Source organism: Falco rusticolus, chromosome 12 (genome assembly GCF_015220075.1).
Source record: "Falco rusticolus isolate bFalRus1 chromosome 12, bFalRus1.pri, whole genome shotgun sequence".
Lineage (NCBI taxonomy): Eukaryota > Metazoa > Chordata > Aves > Falconiformes > Falconidae > Falco > Falco rusticolus.
Genome location: NC_051198.1, coordinates 26,706,955 through 26,726,826, shown reverse-complemented (window position 1 = coordinate 26,726,826; position 19,872 = coordinate 26,706,955). Strand labels below are relative to the sequence as shown.

The 19,872-nt window shown below is 40.5% G+C and overlaps 1 protein-coding gene across 1 annotated transcript in view; it reads left to right on the top strand.

Annotated features, from left to right (window-relative positions):
* Nucleotides 1–432: 432 nt before the first annotated feature.
* Nucleotides 433–19,872, top strand: part of SUSD4 (sushi domain containing 4) — a 34,529-nt gene continuing 15,089 nt past the window's right edge. Inside the window, exons 1-3 of the mRNA XM_037406076.1 lie at nucleotides 433–3,874; nucleotides 11,325–11,504; nucleotides 15,028–15,216. Of these exons, the coding sequence (XP_037261973.1) occupies nucleotides 11,450–11,504; nucleotides 15,028–15,216 (244 nt within the window). The 5' untranslated portion in view covers nucleotides 433–3,874; nucleotides 11,325–11,449. The remainder of the gene's footprint in view (nucleotides 3,875–11,324; nucleotides 11,505–15,027; nucleotides 15,217–19,872) is intronic.

Here is a 19,872-nt window from a genome sequence, read left to right as displayed (position 1 = left end):
ACCATGAGAAAAAGTCCAGTAGTCAAAGTAAAATTTCATTCTTTTCCCCAAAGATTCATTGAAGGATTTGTAAAGAAACAGAATCCATTGTAGTTCTAAGTTATTTTTTATCTTATTTGATACACTCTTTCCTGCAGGGTGACACCTTTCTATTATAACCAAAGGATTGGCTTTCCCATTTATGTAACTTTTGTGGTTCTTTCCAAAGACTTGTCTTGTGGCTTTGGCTGAAAACTATTTTGTCTGGTTTCATCAGGTTCTAAAGGGACCAAAGCAAAAGATGTCCCGTCTATAACATGAGATTACTCCTGCCATTATAAAAATACTGTATGGCAACTTTGAGTAGCTGTTCTTAAATGCATAGCTTTGAAAAAGAAGAGAAACTAAAGATCACGAGAAAAAAAGAATTTACCAAGCTGTATTACATTGAAGACATACATTTACTCACTTTTGATAGGGTGGCGCTTAAGTAGATGAGATAATACGAAAACGATTCTTATGTAAAGAGTCCAGGTCTGATATCATTAAGGAAGAGTGGAAGATGCGAATTCAGGGATGTTTCAGTGTTGTTGTTCTTGAATATTGTACCAGAAGTTTCATGCTTAATTTGGAAAAGACTGGTGGACTTAGCTCTCCGCTAAGTAAGTTGTTGAAATATGCAGCACACCTCTTGTGCAAGAGAGTTAGCAACCCTGGTGAAAATCAGAGCAGTTCCTGGCTTCTGTAGATTGCAACGGCCCCGTCAAAACAGCTGCGGTGCTCTCTGTGCGCTGGGAGGTGCTCAGCACAGCGGCCAGCCTCGCTGGACCTCCCATGCACATTTCCTTGCCTCCTTCTCAGCCAAAGCACTGGACGGAGTGGCACAGCACTGGCTTCGCTGCTTTGTGCCTAGTTCGTGTACGCCTTCAAAAAGAAGTTTGCCGTATGAGTGACTTCTGCTGATTGTGGGCCAAATCTATTGTTGATATCTATGGAGGAAAGATGGGGCTAGGGTTTTGTTTGCTTTGCCTTTATGGTCTTACTATAAGAAGTTACTGTATGGCATGTGTAATCCGCCTAACTGGCTCTTCCCTGAGGCTTTTTCCTTCTTCCTTGCTTCAGGAACAAGCAATGGAAATGCTGCATGGAAGCAGTGATCCTGTGCGGATTCCATGTGTCATCTCTTACCCAGTAGCTGAATAACAGCTGGCTACTGGCTTTGTAGAAACTAGAGGGCACATAATTAAATTTTTCCATTTGCGTTCCATTTCCTTCTTGGGAATTCCCCTTGGCGATAGATTGGTCTGCTCACAAACTGTGTTCAAGAAAAAGGACCTAAGAGACCGACTTACTGCAAAGCAATCCCTAGGAGGAATGAAAATCTGTGCTTGTGAAAGGTCATCGGAAAAGTGGCAGCAGGGTCACAGAATTAGGCTGTACCAGGGAAAAAAACATTCTTGCCTTCTATGTTGGGTTTTGTGCTGACGGTCCCCAAATCTCTAACTTTGCATATTTGACTTAATGAAAACTGAGAAATGAGCTTGGCTGACTTTTTTTACCAGATAAATTGTGTGTGAGCTCAGCACCTTTCTTTTTTCTGTTGTTGCAGAGGCATAGTAGTAGGCATTTGTGTACTTTTCCCTGATGCAGCTGGTAAGAAAGGACACATATTTCAAGGTGGGTTGTAATATTCCTTGCCTGACTGCAAATGCTGAGATTACCAAAGTAACAAAATTGAGCTAAATGTCGTGTTATCCCTTGGCTTAATGGAAAATAATTAAGATCATCACTGACTTTATTGAAGGATGTGGGTTTGCTGCCTGAAGCATAAGGAGCTTCTTTTTAATCTCCAGTAAAAATGGACAGCCCTTCTTTATTACTGAGTATTGCCTACAGTGTGTAATCCCATGAACATAATGACTGTATTTCTCCTTGTTCATCACGTTAGCAAGTGATAGTCTTGGGCAATTTGCACTGGAGGTCTTGAGCCATGCAGCAGATGAGCGGGCATGAAGGTCAGAGGTATGTTTGGCTTGGCTACTGCACTGACCCTTCAGTTCTCATGATAAACTTCACTGGATGGAGGAGTAAAACCACGTAAGAGCAGATGCTCTGCTGCTCTTGTGCTGCTTCAGCAAAGAAAGGGGATGCTAGTGAAATCTCTCTGGGTGAAGAGCCCTGGCTATCGGAGCACTGCAGGGGCTGGGTGTAGGTGATGGCTGTGTCTAGTACACATGGCACGTAGGTATTCGGGCTGGGTTCTGGCCATCAGGTCACCTTCTGGAAATTGTAGCCTGGTTGTGGAGTTCAGCACAGTGCCCCGAACTCACATAAAATCAGCCATGTATGGAGTCAGAAAGATGCAATCCTCTCTGTTGACCTGCCGGTGTGCCCTGGCTTTGCTAGCAGGAGCAGGTAATTGGACATAAAACACGCAGCTTGGCATGTGCCTCTTCTATTCTCCACTAGCAGCTTGCGGCCAGGGAACTGAAGGGAGGAATTCAGTGTTCAAATGCAAGAGCCCCTTATGACCTTCAGTGCTCTCCATTTGGCTGCCACAGCTTCACACCAAGCTGTTTGGTGGACGGAATGATTTGGCCTCAGGAAACGGAGATTTGTTTTGAAAAGTCTTGTGCTGTTATATCTTCCTTCTCTCAGACTGTACCACGGAGGCACTTCATCCTTATCATGCAGGAAGTAGCTGAGGCTTTCTGATACTGCTCTTTTAAAATCAAAACATTAAAGCTACAATGCGATGATTTTCAAATTTTCCAGGCGTCCCTCCCACCGGCATTAATTGCCCCCCTGCCGTTCCTGTTGCAAAGCTATTTGCTCTTTCAGTATGCAGTGCTTGTTCAGTGCTGCACTAAACCTTTGTTGCTTTGCAGTAAAAAAAGCTTCAGTTTATGCAAATGACATTGAAATGAGTCTGATACAGTGATAAACAGTCACATTTTATGATTTCAGCTGTTGGGGCTTTGTTATTTTACAGTTAATTCTGTGGATGTAAAGGGCTTAATAAACCCCATTCTGGTGTCAGTGCAGTAATACAGCGCTCCCATAACAGCATTTTAAGAAATTGGTAGGGCCACCAAGCCAACATGATAGGGGAATCCCATATATCCAAAATCAGTGTCCCTTTTCCCTGTGGTAGAGCTCCCTCTCAGCTCGAAATCTCCCCGTACGTAGCAGCTCATCTTCTGGTTTAGTTACTGTGTCTTTGGATGGCAGTTAGGTTGCATGCCCTTTTCTTTATTTCCTCTTCCTCTCCGCTTCTGACACATTATTATTCTTTCCAGTGACTGTACCAGACCTCCAAAATCCCATAGTCCCCAAGAGTAATTACAGATACATTACTGTGCTATCCCCACTGGTAGGTTGGGTCAAGTGCTTTATTTTTATCCAGGCCAGCTACCGAGGAGTGTGGTTGACTGCTTCCTCAGTAGCTGCATGACAAGACAGGAGTGTTTCTGTCACCTGAGTATTTCTGCTGTAGCTGGAGGTGGGTCCTTGCCTGATGGTGGGGTAGCTGGTACTCACACAGGATTGTTAGTGGTCATTAATGGAAGACGTGAGGCCCCCCGAAAGATTAAACATCAAATGTAAAAACCTAGAAAAAGGGGGACAATGGCTGCATGAGGAGTAAATGAACACAGTTTGATTGTATCTTTGTCTGACATAGGGTTTGATGACCTACATGCTTGTGCTGATCCTGGAGCTCCTGAACATGGATACAAGACACCCAGTGCAGGTGTTTTCTTTGAAAGTGTGGTAGTCCGGTTTCATTGCCAAGAAGGATACAGGCTTAATGGTACTTCAAAAAAACTTTGTGTGAGACACTTTAATGGCTCCCTGAGCTGGAAACCAAGTGATAAACCTGTGTGCCTACAAGAAGGTAAGTCAGTTTTCTTAAAGCAATTACAAGTGTCAGTTCTCACTTGTCCACGTACCATGTCTGTGTGTCTCAGCACAAAACACAAAAGGTTGGAGTCCATTTCACAGTGTCTTATTTGATACATACTTCAGTTTACCATCCATCCCATCCATAATCCTCATTTGTTAGTTTAATTTATACCATGAGAGGCTGTGTGCGTGTGCATGCATGCAAGTGTTGAAAGGGACATAAAGAAATCTGAAGAAAAAATGAGAATACATTTCTCCTTTTAACTAGTTACAAATTGATGCAGAGAAAAAACCACCTCCAGTATAAGTAAACTGTAACTATTTATTAAAGCTGCCCACTTAATACTCCTTTCTGCAATGTTTTACTAGGAAAATATAATGAATTTTCAATGCCACTGCTCCTGCTAAACAGGACTTTTAAAAAGTTCTATTTTATGATGTGTTCATGATCCAAGTAGGAAAATCAAATATACATGGACTGCAGAAGTTTAAAGCCACAGTGGAAGTTTACTTTGAGATAATTTAGACTGTTATGGAATAAACCAATTTATTGTACTGCATTTTTTAAATTGTATTTGGTTTTAAATAATTAGAACGTTAAATTATTTTCTTCTTCTAGGAGTTAGAGGCAGGATTAATTCGAATATCATAAGTGTAAATTTTGGCCAAGATAGATCTGAGCAGCACAAACAATTTATTTCACCAAGTATATTGAAGATATAAGTTGTTCTTTTTGTTGATCTATTTTTGGTCAACAGGGCTATTAAAATCAACAGACATGGAAAGCGTTAGTTAAATCACCTGTGTACATTCCACTGTTGTGACTTCTCCACTGAAGTCATTAGCCATTGCCTCATCATCTTCAAGGTGGGGCAAGATAAATCCTATTTCAGAATGCCTCCTACCATTTAAAATCAGATAGATAAATGGGCTTCATTGAAGACTTACGTGGTTCATAAACACACTTACTCCATGGGATCATGCAATTTCTTGGCGTGTATAAAAACTGCAAGTACTTATTTATGCTGGTGGGTGGGTGGGTATGAGGATCCTGTGCCAGGACAGCAGGGATGAAGGGACGTGCCACAGCAGGAGCAAGCAGGGCTTGGGAAGACCATGCTCAGGAGGTACATGTGGAGGGAACAGCCCTAAACAGTGGTCTGTGTGAAAGTGGTGCAGGAGATACTGGAGAGAGTAGCCAGATGCAGCTGGTAGGTAGCCCATGGTCTTTCAGGTAGCTGCCCTGTTGGCAGAAGTCTTTGTAAAATACGGGCTCCTGGACATGTGTGAGGCTACAGACTGCAGAGCTGGAGCTGCGAGCAGCATAGCCGCGAGGTGACTTATGATGTGTATTGAGGTGACAGCTGATGCGTAGGGCGTAAAGGCAGTGGGGACCAATAACACCTGCTCATAATGGTGGCATGGGTCAGCTTCAGTGAAACAACCCGATGCCTTTGAATAATGTATGTATGAAAATCATGCCTTCTCCTGTTACAGTCACCTTTCATAAACGCCCTTGTCTCTCATCTCATGGTTATTTAAGAAAAAAATACATGTAGAGTGGCAGCCGCATGTGTCTAAACTGGATATTTGAACTACCAGAAAAAGCTATAACACTTGGAAAACCTGTTGCCTTAACCACTATGGGTGGCTTCTAGGAATTTTGATGCGCATCTTTGAAATAGTACCTGTACCATCCATTGCAGTTGTTAAAATAAGCATTAACAAGTTTTATTGAGTATTCAAAGCTCTTCCCAGGCCACACAGTCCAGTGGCAATCTGTGGAGGAAGTTTCTGATCGCAATGCCATCAGCAGCAAAACTGCCACTGATGTTAGTGTGATCAACACTCAAGCCAGGTGTTTTCAAAAAAGAAAGAAATTGGAAGATGAGAATGTGATGGATGATGTGAGAACAGTTGCTTAAGAGATAAGCATTACTTCACAGCACGGAACACTTAAAAAGGATTGCCAGCCAATGCTCTGATCAAGCAAAGCACTTAAACTTGAGCATAACTGTAATTATGTGATTAGTTTTGTTAAAGTTCTGTGCTCAAAATTAGGCATATGCAGAAACGCTTTTTATTATTTGGACTAAAGAGTAGGACCCCAATGTAGGATTTAGTGAAGCAAGTGCTTTCCTGATTAAGTGGTGTAGTACTTCAGGTATTATTAAAACAATCTTATGGTTTAGCAGTAGGGAAAAAAAATAGATGACAGAATTAATTCTTCTTTCCAATGCACAATACAGCCGCTGATTCAGACAAAATAAGAAGCAAAGGTTCAGTGGCAACCCATGAGACCTATGCATTTGCTCAAGTGCTTTTTGGAGTGATCCTTTTGTGTACTGGGAGCAGAATCATCAGAGAAGGGCGACATAGCAAGCTGGGCAGTGTCGGAATGTGGCATATCTGCAGAACAGTAAAGGAGGAATTACAACAGGATTTGTAATTCTCTGCTGTCTAATGACATACATAAAAGTCCTCATTGCAAAAATTCTGTAATGATATATAAAAAGAAGTTTGAAATTTGTAGCGCCTACTGGAGAAGTAAGAAGTTAATGTTTTACCATTCATCATTAGCTATCACAAGGCGAACTAAACTTTATATTGCATTTACCCATTTGAGACAGTGGCTGCCTGCCATGTGTGCTGTAGTATGCTATCCACGCCTCTCATCCCAGTATATGTAAATGTCAGATACTGCCAGCTGAGCTTGAACAGTAAAAACACTCAATCCTTTGGAGTTAATTTTCAGTTAATCTCAAGAGTTTGGGTTCAACTAAGGACGGTTACCTACAATTTTATGTCTATACATTGTGTACGTTTAATTGTCATTACATGTATACTAGAAGAATCTTTGATCACAAATGAATGCTGTTTACCAAAGGAAGTAAAGCAACCTGTTTCAGAATGTAATTGATTTTAAAACTAATACATTTGCCTGGAGCTCTTCATCCAATCAATTGAATTTTATAGGTCTGTCATTTCTCGTTAAGAGGCAGGAGATTTTAAATGTCAGTACGAGAATGAAGTTGCATGACTAGGTGCCCAATAAATGCCCTGTCAAAAATCTGTGTGCTTCGAGTTATGTTCTCATGTTGATCTACAGCATGTTCTGACTGTAACTTCCATCAATTCTAATGCAGTTATGCACATAAATACCAAAGCTCTAAGGAAGGAATTTTGTATTTACTGTTTAAGAACAATATGTCATGTTGTTCACACTTTAATCTAATCTTCTCCCACTGTGATAATGTGGCTGCTGAGACTTTGCCCTACTTGGAACAAATGCTACCTCTTTTCCTATGAGATTGAATCTAAATTTACAGTCCACATGGAGATGGCAACCAAGCGAAGAGCTGTGCCCTTCTCTCCCAGTGCATCTGCAGGCAGATGCTTTCGAGATGTCCTCAGTGCCTCATTCTCCCACTGACGGGGATGATAAACCTGCAGTGAAAGGAGTGTGCCAGTATAGTTTGGCTACAGTGTTTTTGTGTGACATTTAGCATTTATTTCTCTTCACCTTTGTCCCTGGATCTGCGAGATGACTGAAATATTTGTATTTCTCCATCTCTTACCTGTCTTGTCCAGTGTTTGCCAATTCTTAAGCCTGGTTACAAGCACTATTTGTATGATGTTTGTAACCTGTGCCTCACACGATGGCTGCAGATCTTAGGTGAAGTCTCAGTGCACTGTTGTTAATACAAGCAAGGACAATAAAGAGAAAGTGTTATGCAGTATGCACTGAAATACTGTGTTTATCATCCACAGAACTATCCTACTAACACAGTACTATGGATTTAATGCTAGTAAAAAGCAAGAGAATACTGATCTTAAATGTTTACTTTGAAGAGTGCAGGGTCCAGATGAGCTGTCCCTGCATTCAACCCATTCTTCATGATGTTCCTTTCATCCTTTCTCCCTATTCCTCTCCATTCCAGCCTGTCAGTGTCGTGGCTAGATGTCATCAAGGCTAATTCAGAGCCTGCTCCACAGTGAGATAGGAGCACTGGACCTATGCATTTGAATTTACATACGGACTAGTAAGCAGAACAGTGCCAGGGCACAGGCCAGCACACTGTTCCTCAACTGTTCCTCAACATTGCAGTGTTAGAAAGGTCCCTGACATGGTTTTGGCCAACGTCAAGTAGTATTCCCCACACAATTCCTGTGAGCACCTTCTGGATTAGTATGGACCAGGGACAATTTTTGGAGGGTAAGAGTTCACCTGCAACAGAACAAGCCACACCAAGCCAGCTGGTACCCATGGGTGGTGTGGCTATCTCCATAGTGCCCAGGTCATGCCTGCCTTCTGAGTCCTTTATGGTCCAGGTGCTCTCGGGAGGAAGGAAGGTGGTCTTCCTTCCCCATGGGCTGGAAGAAACGGGTCTGAGAGATGATGCATGGTTTGTGCATAAACAAAAACACTACAACTATAGTGTTTAACAAATTTTACTCTTCAGACCAATCTTCCTGTGATGGGGGACACACTTGGTTTGCCAAAGCCAAGAACCCCTAATGTACAAAGCTGCATTCTTCATGAAAGTTAGGTCAAGATGAGCCCTTGCACTTGGCAGGCTGTCAGGCCTGCCGGCCGCACCCCACCTCTTTGTGCCACTGCAAGATAAGAAATATGTTCCTAATGTTCTTTTGGCTGACCCATTTTAATATTCAAACGGTGAATATAAGCAGATCACATAAAATTGCCAGAAAGGAGTGTTAAGTCATAGCCGTTGCTCTTCAATGCTGGCTAAAGACCGAGTAGTCCCTTAAATGGTTTAGCAGCTTTCACAGATTTGCTGAAAAGTACTTAGAATAAAGCAGTTTATTTTCTAGGACAGGACATTTTAAAATCCAGTCACTTACTCTCAGCTTTTCCAAGCAGAATTTGTGCCAGCTAACCCAGCTGTTTGCAGAGCGGCGGCTACTGCAATTTACGCCTAAGTGCTAAACAACACAAATTCAGCCAGGGGGAAAGCATTTGCTCACAAGGCATCAGGAAAAAGAGCTGTAATACCGTGGTCCATTGGTCTCGCATTTAGCTGGGGCTTGTAATAGGCCTGTTATCAAAGTCAGCCAGGATGTCACAGGCAAAGGATGGTACAGCGAGCAACTTACCACTGTTCTCTGCCAACATCTAGCTGATTAAAACGATTCTATCTATAGCTGTTACTTGGAATAATGGGGATGAAGTCGCTGTAATAGCTCATTGTTACAGAATCAATTTCCCTCACTTTGAAAGTGAAATCTCATATCTTACTGTGCGGTATGTATACACACCTTTTTTATTTGTATCGCAACAGACAGCTGTTACGCCGAGAGAGTGAGCTGCTCATTGACGTTATCTTTTGGCATCCATCTCTGACCTCTTCCTGCGTGGCTGCGGAGCAGGATCCCCATCTACCTCATCCCATTCTTGGAGGTGCTCAGGGTGGCCTCTTTGTGACAGCATTCAAAGGCTTAGCGTCAGGCGTTTCTTGTGGGGCATCCTCTGCCATCTCCTCTGCTGATGAACTTGCCAGGGAGAGAAAATTATTCAGTCTTTGAAGGCGATGCCTGCGCCCTCATCGCAGTGCGTTTTATAACCCTCTGTTAGGGTAGGCATCCTCCCAGACTTGGGCATTTCTAAATGAATAAATTCTAATAAAACTCCTTGCTGCAGTTTCTCAGACCATCTGGCAGACTGCCAGCCCTTCCTATTCCAGGCTGCAGAACGTACCTGCAGCAGCAGCCAAGGAGCTAAAAGTAACAAGAGAAATAGGAAATTTTGTTACTTATAGTATGTCCAGGAGGCCCCATATCAAAACTAGCTAAATACAATGTATTTTGGAAAACACCCCTATAATGGGAAGGTACAGAGGAAAATATGTTTTAACTGGGGAAGCAACACTCTTACACTTCATATTAGTAAAATTTAGTGATGGAGTCTCAGAAGAATAGAACCCCTAGTTTGCATAAATAAATACATTACGAAATACGCTGGTATTTAGTAGTTGGTGTGTGCTATGCTAAATGACAGTTTATCTTGCCTCTGGTTGCACTTCTAAGCAAACAAGGAAGCTGTTGCTCTGCTTTACTTTATGCATGCTCACAATTAATGGTTAAATACAAATTTAGAGCTGCCTCTTACTCTTTAGCAAGAATTACCCATGGAAATGGCAGAATCTTTCTTTTTTATGCAAGTCTCAAGGTACTTCTGAAACAACTTCTTTGTTTATAAATATTGCATTCCTAAGTGAAGATAATTGTCTCTTGTGGTAGAAGTGTTGTAAAAAAATCCAGCATCAAACAGGCTTATAATATTTTAACTGTCTTGCTTTTATTTGAAATACTTTGTGGGTTTTGATGCCTGGAAACTTTTATCACCTTCTCTGTCATGGATTCACCGCTGGCCAACTAACAGATAATTTTGATTATATTTTCGTAGTATTTAATGTTTACCTCTCTTCTGTTTAATCTCACTTTGCATCTATGAGGAGGATGAACTTTGAGTCACCTGTACTATTCCTTCATATCTTCTTGGCTTGTCTCTTAATTATTCAGTGTTAGCAGAGGGATTTTTACCCTGCCTCACCCTTTCCTTCCACTTTCCACAACATCTTTCATTTTGTAGTCCTCTGGGTTTTATTTCATATTTTGGTGTCTTTGGTGCTGGTGTGAACAGTGAGATGTAAAGCTGCCCGGTACAGGTATCGCAGACAGGTTATAGAGCCCATGCGTGTATATCGCTAGAGGTTTGCAGTTGTTTCCCTTGTTGAGTCTTCTACAGCACTTGAGATGCTGCTGAAGGCCTTAAAAATCACAGACTCTAAAGGCATATGAATTCAGGCACATAAAATGATCTGATTTAAAACGGGATCAATGAAGATTAAAGTGAAGGCATGCACGTAATGAACTCTGTGGAATGGAGCTGGATAAATCCTTGTAAATGTACCTGATACTCATCTGTCTCTCTGCTAAAAGCGCAGTTTTTCTGTGTTCCTCATGCCATGTCTGTATTTTATCTTCTCTTTCGTCCTGTCCTTAGTGCTGTCAAAGAGTCTGCCTTCACATGGGACTTTGGGATAGTCAGACTGTGCACTGTAATTTGCATACATGATGAATGGAAGGACAAAATTAAAAAGTGTCTTCCTAAATGCTCTTAATTTTGTTTGTTCAAAAAAGTCTGGGTGAATGATCCATTACTGTAGAATGTCAGCTTCTACTGCAGTGCTGTAGACTTTGAAACCAATGGTTAACTAGGGAAAGGACATTATTATTATTATTATTATTATTATTATTATTATTATTATTATTATTATTATTATTTACTGAAATGCATGTATTTTCCAAATGGTTTGAGCAGAGCACTTACATTAACTGATAACTTTTGCTTAAGAGCTTGATTATTGAATAGCTAGCTATGTTTTTTTAATTAAGTTACTATTTTTTTTTTCATGAAGTCACAGATTGCCTTGTTCCACATGTTGAAGATGCAGAGATTCATAACAAGACATACAGGACTGGAGATAAGTTAATAATCAGCTGTCATGAAGGATTCCAGATCCGTTACCCTGACTTAGACAACATGGTTTCAATATGTCAAGACGATGGAACATGGGATAATCTGCCCATTTGTCAAGGTTTAGTACAACAGCACATCCTGTTTTATAGCTCATGCAACCTTGTGATAGTTTGCCAATACTTTTTTCTACAGTTGTAAGGGTGTCAGTGATCTGATAAACTTCACTGTACAGTATTTGAATAGTGCTGCTGCTAAGATTTTTTTGATTCTCTTCCCCATTGCTCCCTGCAGGAAAACAGGTGCCACTTCTGAACATACCCATCCTTAAAATAGTACTTTAAATATTGGTTTTTGTTTGCTAGTCTAAAATCTGACAGATACATTGCACTTTTTAAAAAATCAGGGTTAAATCAGTCAGAAGTTCAGCAGAGGTTCTGATGGGCAACTGACATTTTTGCACCAATTATTTCTGGAAAGATTTAAGCTTCTAACTGCAGTTTCCCCTTCTTTGCCTTGTGCAGCAGGCAGGGGTAGAGAAGGGGTACTGTTACTCTGTCAGAGAGTTGTTGATCAGGTTCACAGGCCATTAAACCAGTAGGTATTGACTGAAAATTCAAGGCGTGCGTAGGAATGATTTTGGCCAGAAAATCCATTAGCCATAGAACTAGTAGTACGAGTAGTGTGGGGTCCCAGCTTCACTTAGGCTGCGAGAAATGGTTGGGAGCAAGCCAGCTTTAGTAAATGGAAATTCAATAACCCTGGGCTGCTATTACCTTTACCTTTCTAACACACACATGTTAGTACCATTGACTTGGTTTTAACCAGTTCAGGTCTTGGTAACAAGCTTGACCAGCTGAACAGCATCAAGAGATTTTAACTGTCTGTGCTAAGGGGAAGACTGGATTAGTATTAACTTTCCTCAAACCTATCTCTTGTCTCCTAAAGCTGACAGTTCTCTGTAGGCACTTAATTACACTGTCACATCGATTTGTAGAGTTGAGGCAGGCAGGCAGGGGAGCTGGGACGCTTCTCAGGAGTGACAGTGGCAGGGTGAGACACAAACGTCAGGGCTTGGCATTTCTGCTGTAAAGTGATGAGATTGATGGGTGCCACAGTCAAAAGTTACAGAAGCTTAGTTTACATGGGTCTCAGCAGTTAGGACCCTTGGTTTGGGGCATGTCAAACTGTCCCCCAAGGTCTCGTCTTAGACTATAGCACAGACATGTAGAAATTTAGGCACGTTACGCGAGTAGCTCAGTGTTTTAAATGCACACATTGTATCTGAATAGGGCTGACAGGAAAGGGGAGTTTTCACAAACCCGTAAAAGAGTGGACAGTAGTTTTGGGGTATCTTCTCAGCGATGGCATCATGTGTGGTAGTATAAAGTATACAGCCCATTTTTGAGAGTGGCTGCTGCTCACATCTGGGGTGGATTAAGACTGTCACAGTTACATAAGATGAATACTCAAAAGACGGATTTGCAGGTACTGTATTTGCCAAAGATCCGGGTGGAAATTTTGTGACAGCCAGTATTAACTGGGTAAGCAAAAGTACCCCTTCACTTGTTACTGTCTTCTGTTGCTGTATTTATACTATCAAACACAATCAGTTGCTGCTACTCAATATTTGACATTAACTGCCTTTCAAAATAAAAGCAGTGCTGACAGAAGTTGAGAGATCAATTGTACAAGAGCCAAGTGCTAGGCAATTCGCATTCAAGTATCTGCCATATTTTGCCAAATTCTAAAATTGTCTCCAGAATTTTCTTTTTGCTACATCAGGTGCTAATAATATCAAAGCCCCTTGTCTACTTGCACTAGGTAGGCTGTCAGTGACATTTCTATGGCCCTTTGATTACAACAGGCAGGGGAGTCTCATGACACTAAGATGCCTTTTTTTCTGCCGGAGCAGTGTGAAAGGAATGTGGAGCATATAAGAATCCAGCCTCAAACTATTTTTGCCACGAGATAATAATGATAATTACTGCTCTGAAATTATGTGAATTACTTAGCAAAAAAAAAAAATGTCAAAATGAAGTTTTCAAGCAGCTTGAGAAGTCTGGAGACCTAGGAATTTTCACAGAAACTTGGCTTTCATACAAATTCAAGTAAATCTTGTTCCTGCATTGCGAGGCATCAAACAAGCATTAAAATGTTAAGTCAGCAGGACAAAATTTTCCCTGATACAGTTCAGAGAAGAGTAAGCTTGGTCTGGCTCAGGCCGTCTGTGCTGTTTCTGTCCCACTGGGGGCTGCTTATATCGCTCTGCTCAGCGGGCTGCTCAGCTTGCAGGAACTGGCGTGTTATGTGTGGGGCATACTCGATCAGGGGTATGAGCAGTAGCCAGTGGATAGGATGCCTGAAGCTTTCTTTGAGCAGGGAGATAACCAGCTAGTAAAAAAGCTATCAAAACCATTGCTCTGGTAGTACAGTGTGCTGTAAAAAAAGCTTTCAGGCTTTTTCTGTTCTGTTCTTTTGCTTTTGTCCCTCTGCCTCAAAAGACCATTGCAAGGAAATAACCACTTGAAGTGCTGCCGAGACTTTTTCTTTTAGATGCCAGTGTCTTACAAGAAGGTCTCAGACTGATTTTAGTTTCCCCCTCAGGCTTCAAATTATGAGAGTCCTATGAACATCCTTCACAAATTCCTAGTAGTGGCAAGAGACCTATTTAGGGATTGCCATAATGCAGTTCCTGTCAGTCTCATAACTTTATAATATTATTTTTCATTCCCTGATTACAAATCATCTTTCCTCCACATTATTGCAAATTTAAAAAATCAACAGTATTAAGTATTACCCAGAGGGTCGTTTCTAAGGCCATGAGGAATACTTTTTTTCTCTGGTATAAACCGTTATCTAAATACCAGCCCAAAACAGACTCTGAATGTGAATGATGTTATAAAGTTGTGTCATCAATTAAATTCACTGCTCTTTCTTGCACCAAATGTGGTTGGTGACCATTTAACTGTCACTGCTCAGTACCATCCATGGTACAAATCCCTCAGAAGTAATTCCACAAGTAGAACGTAGTCTGACTACATTTACAATTTCTGGTGATAACAGGTACCTTAAATTTTTGATAACCTAATCTGAGACCTTGTTCAGTGTTTATCATGGGACTGCTCATAGGAAGTCATGGCCCCTTAGACTTTCTCAAACTGGAATTTCAAAATCATTAATTCTGTCTGCAAATCTTTTATAGTTGTGTGCACTTTATCACAGGAGCAGTTTTAATATTAAATATGGTTTACATGCCTGTCAGTTTTAAGAGGAGGAATAAAAATCATAGTTTATCTAAATGACAACCTTTATTTATTAAAGATTCTACCTCAAAAAGAAATTGCCATCTGCTAAACCAATGAATGTTTGTGAAACAGAATACCGTCATTTTCAGAAAACCTTTCCTGAATTTGCTGAGGGTGAATCCCACGCTAGTGAAGCGTGTGGGCTAAACAATAAAAGGGTTTGAAACAGGGTAATGAGGCATACGGATCCAAGGGAGATCATGCAGACATGCCATTCATAGCAGAGAAGATGAAAAATATCACACTCCTCAATTTAGGAATTATAACTGAGATGTGTGAAGATGACTGAGATAAGCACCTTATATTAAAAGATACCTTCCTCTTCTTAATTTGCAGGTTGCCTGAGGCCATTGGTTCTTCCTCATAGTTACATTAACATATCTGAGTTCGAGTCCTCCTTCCCCGTAGGAACAGTGGTGTACTATCAGTGCTTTCCTGGATATAAACTAGAAGGGGCAGAGCTCCTTGAGTGCATGTATAACCTTATCTGGTCAGATAGCCCACCTAGGTGCCTTGATGTGGAAGGTAAATGTCTTCTTTTGTTTATCTTTCAATTTTGCAAAAGCAGCATGCTTTATACGATTTTCACTCAGGGCTATGACCGTGGTTCTGCTGTATGTAATGTTTCCACAGGCCACACTGAGCCTGTCTGGTTTTTGTTGAGTGCAACCAGTTGTGGTTCACTGCACCATTAGCTCTTGGTGTTCCCTAACCAATAACTTGCTCTCTCAGTGTCCAAAGTGCAAGAGGGGAAGCTCTTCGTGATGATTGCTTTGCCCTTAAAATGTGAATTCTTTGCAGCTTTTCTAACAGAAATACTGAGGAATTTACAGAATTTACATTCATTTGCAGATGGTCAGAGTTTCTACAGATATGGATAGAGTTCGATGATAAACTAAAAAATACTCCATAGAAACTCTTAGTCTGGGCTGTGCTAGCTGCAAACATTATTCAGTGTTCATGATGCTGAATGCTTGAATATTTGTTGTCTCTCTTAGTAGTTAACCTTAAAAAAGGATTTGCAACGGCAGAGCTCTTAAGTTATCGATTAGGAACATAAAAACCAGTGCAGAACAGAGGTAAATTGTACCAAGCCAAAAGGAATAATCTGTGACTATAACTGCAGTGCTGGAATGGAGGATATAGTAGTGCATGTATATTTGCATCCCATGCATTTAAAACAAAGATACCAAATGGATTGCTCCATACTGTCAAAACCTTCCGCCATCTTCATACTGCATGTTGAATGAAACATCCTAGGAAGTCATCAGAATCCAAATACATCCTCTGTATTTCATTCCCCTAAAAGGACTACATTTTTGCTCTATTTCAAGCCTGTAAGAAAGCTATCTATATGTAGAAAAGCTACTGAGCTAAATGCTAAGCATTCTGGAAGTGCAAAAATTTGCCAACAACATCAACAAAGTGATATACTGCACAAAAATAATAAAATTATCCTTATTTTTAACTGACAATTCAAGTTCCAAATTTGTCTTTGCAATTTTGGAATGACATAGCAAGATGATTTTTATTTTTTTTTATTTAGCACACCATAAAAGATTAATTGCAAATCAGCTCTGTGTAAGCCATTTTTGGAAGGTCTGGTTGTTGTTGTTTATAGCATGGAAAATACATTAAAAATCAGAAGGGCCCTGTTAGGCTTAATCCAAACAGTGTGACTGTTTTAATAAAAATGACAATTCTCCAGTTAGGAAGTTAAGAGCATTAAAATACAGAAACTCAAGTGTATGAAGCAAAAAAAAAATGTGTCTTGCCCTCACTTAACACAGGTGAGCATTCCAGCTCCTATCAGAATACCCAAGAAAACTCATGTGCTCATCGCTTCTTGCTTGTTTTATAAAGTCACGAAGAGGGTCTTTTTTCTTGGTGATGTACAACACGAGATAAGAACTGCTGCCCTGACAGTTTTACATTTGAAATAACACATAGAAAGTTACCATCCCCAGTCAACTATGATGATCTGTGATGGGGAGATCAGTGTGTGCCAGACACTAGGTCAAGGCCCTCTCTGGGAGGCATCCTGAGTTTTGATTTAGATCCAGCCTCCCTTCTAAGCCCTTTCTTATTGCTCTCCTGAAATGTTAAAACTTTCCAGGGTGATTTTGTGTTGGCGTCCCATCTGTGCATGTGTGGAATGAACCACAGGAGACTGAAGTCTAGAGCATAACGCTTGCAGGAGCAGGCTCTCCTCAGTTTTGGGGCTGTCCCTGCTTCTGTTGCGGCAGAAGAGAGCGCAGCATCACTGAAAGGTCACCCCTGACAGCACCTCCTGTGAACTCTGTTGTAGGGATGCCTCAGCTGGTACTCAGCGAGCTTCAAAATTAAATCCAGATAGGGTAAATTAACTTGAGATGCCCTCGTTTGAAAATGTTTGTTCAAGTGATTTACGCAAGGAGTGGTGGTCTCCAGGAATCTTGTTACAATCCACTACTCATAATTAGTGGACAAAACTCCCTCCCTATGTCTTTTTTATTCTGCACCTTGCATACCTATGTCAGGCTCATTTTTCAGCATTCCTTTTACGTGTGAGGTATAATCTCGCCAAGCAGCATTTTTCACAGAGGAAATCTGCAAATAACAAATTAATTACATGCATTTATTTATTTCCATGATCAATTCAAAGTTCAGTCTAATGACATTTCCAGCTCTGTATTTTAATATGGTAATGATTAAAAGCAAATGGTTGTTAGGAAGCTAGAGTAGGCCATATTAGAGCTTTTCTGCCATAAACAATGCTGCTTACAGCTTTCCTGTTTTCACATACGTTCCTCTTCAAGCCTTCACAGGAGGAATTTCTTAAACGTGTAGCCACACTAATGCTACATGTCAATCTTGTGATATTTCCCCACTTTGTTAGGTCAGATGAATTCTGAATGAGGGGGTGGTAGCTCCACTTAAATCAGTAGTTACACCGGGGACCACTCGGCTCCCACCGTACAGCATGCTTTCTAATGCTCAGTCCAGTCTTATTCTCGATATTGCCAAGCACAGAGCTTCCACCAGCTCTGGCGAGAGACTAATTTTTGCTGATAGGGAATATTTTTCTGATAATTAACATCACTGTTGCTTTAGTCCCAGCAGTGGATAAAAATTGTGTTACCTGGTGCTGAAGTGCAGCCAACACTGCAGTTATGCAGCGGCTTCTCAGAAACAGCTGTTTGCATCTGATCAGGGAAGCTGTTATAGCTCTGGCAAATAAGGATGCCTCTAGCTCAGTTTGCCAAGTATTTACTGGTACGTGATCCTCTTCTCAAATACTTGTACCTTTGCCAAATTTAAAACATTCAGATTGATTTTTGAGTGTCTGCCTCAAGCTGAATCATTTGGGAAGCTTCAGTTGAAATGGTTCAGCTTTATCTGAGAATGATGGTAGAGGAAATAGTGTTGTTTTACCAGTGCTAGAAAGCTTTACAGTCGTTTAGAGGATAAAATGAAGCATCTTAACACTGAATTTTTGTCTCCTTTAAGTCCTCGATTTACATCTTTAACTTTCTTAATATCCTTTTTTCTAGTGGAATTCCATAATTATGCAGAAGTTTTTTAAACTTTCTTTTGTACAGAAACTCACTAGGCACTTCCAAGGATATACAAAAATCTAAGGAAAGTGTTAACTCTTTATTTATAAAATTTTTAAATTACCAATTTGGGGTTAATCATCCGTCTGTAGGAGTTGATGTAAGTTAATGATTGCCTTCTATAAAATCAGATATGCCAAGCATGGGTGGAAAAATCCCTTAAATTGAAGATTACCACAGGGGGTATAAACATTAACTGTAAAATCAGATGGCTTTCAAAAACATTGGAGGAGAACAAACATACCAGTATGGAACTCCGTGAAATGAAATGTATAGAACTAGGAAACGTTTATGATAGCATACTTTAAGGTTGATAAAGACATTACACAGGATTTTGAGAAATTAAAAAGAAAAACCCTGGCCATTAGTACTTTGGGAATGTGATCTGCATATGATTACACACCTTGCCATCTGGACTCTGTATTTTAAGCTTTCATGCCCTTTGGAAGACTTCCAAGAAGATGTAAAGAATAGTTTTTATAAGGAACTGGGGGGTAGGGGGGTAGGGAGAGCAGGCAAAGAGAGAGGCTGGAAGAATTTGATTATACTGCTAATGCTAGAATATAAAGCAGTTGTATGGATAGTGTAATTGGGAATTCCTGGCTTTGTATTTAAGAGTAAAAGGGAAAACAGGTTGATTGAATGTGCAAACAACAGACATGATCCTGTTACCTGGAATGTTTGGTTTCAGCATCATCCCAGCTGAATAGAAAAGCTAGTCCTGCAGGAAGTCAGATATATTGCAATATCAAAACTTAATTCGACATGCTAGGACCAACAGGTTCTCTAGCTGAGGTTAAGCTTGAAGGAATGTAAAATAAAATATATTTAAACTTTTTGTAGGTAGGTTCAAAATTAAAATGAAACAAACATGAGGAACAAACTTCAAAGGGGATATTTGATGAGTCGAAGAGGGAAAACATAGAAGAAAACTGAAGACATTTCAGAACTCTGGTATATAAAACTACTGCATTGTGAGGGGAGGTGAAAAGATACAGTGCTAAGCAACCACCAGTTACAGACAGGATCCTGAAAATTATAGAAGCTATGGAAGAAAAAGGGAAGGAAGGAACTAAGAAAACTGCACAACAAAGCCAGAAGTGCAAGGGAACCAAAAGAAAAACCCTACCTGGAGCACCAGGAAATTTCTGACTAAAAGGGGGTTATCCATATGAAAACCAAAACCAGCAAAGTATGCTACAAATTAAAAAAATATTCTGGAAAGACAGGCAAGAATACAGGACAGAGCTTTAAAATGGTTCTTCTCATAAACCTAAGGACAGACACTCAACAGAGAGAGTGTCAGATAATTCTGACATAGAACCTAGAAATTTAAGAGCATGAAAGAGCACTGGAGGAAGGTGATATTACAGGTGAGAAGCCATAGCTGCTCAGTATTTCAAAACAAAGTAGCCTAAACTTTCTAACCAATTACACACAGGATGCTTTGAAGGAAAGCTTCAAAAACCTTCATCCTTATATAACAATTGCTAATGCCATAAACGGTGATTGACAGCGAGCTCTATGTTTGATAAACTATGCCCTTCAAGTATTTTAAATTCTTGATGGAACATACAGCAGTACA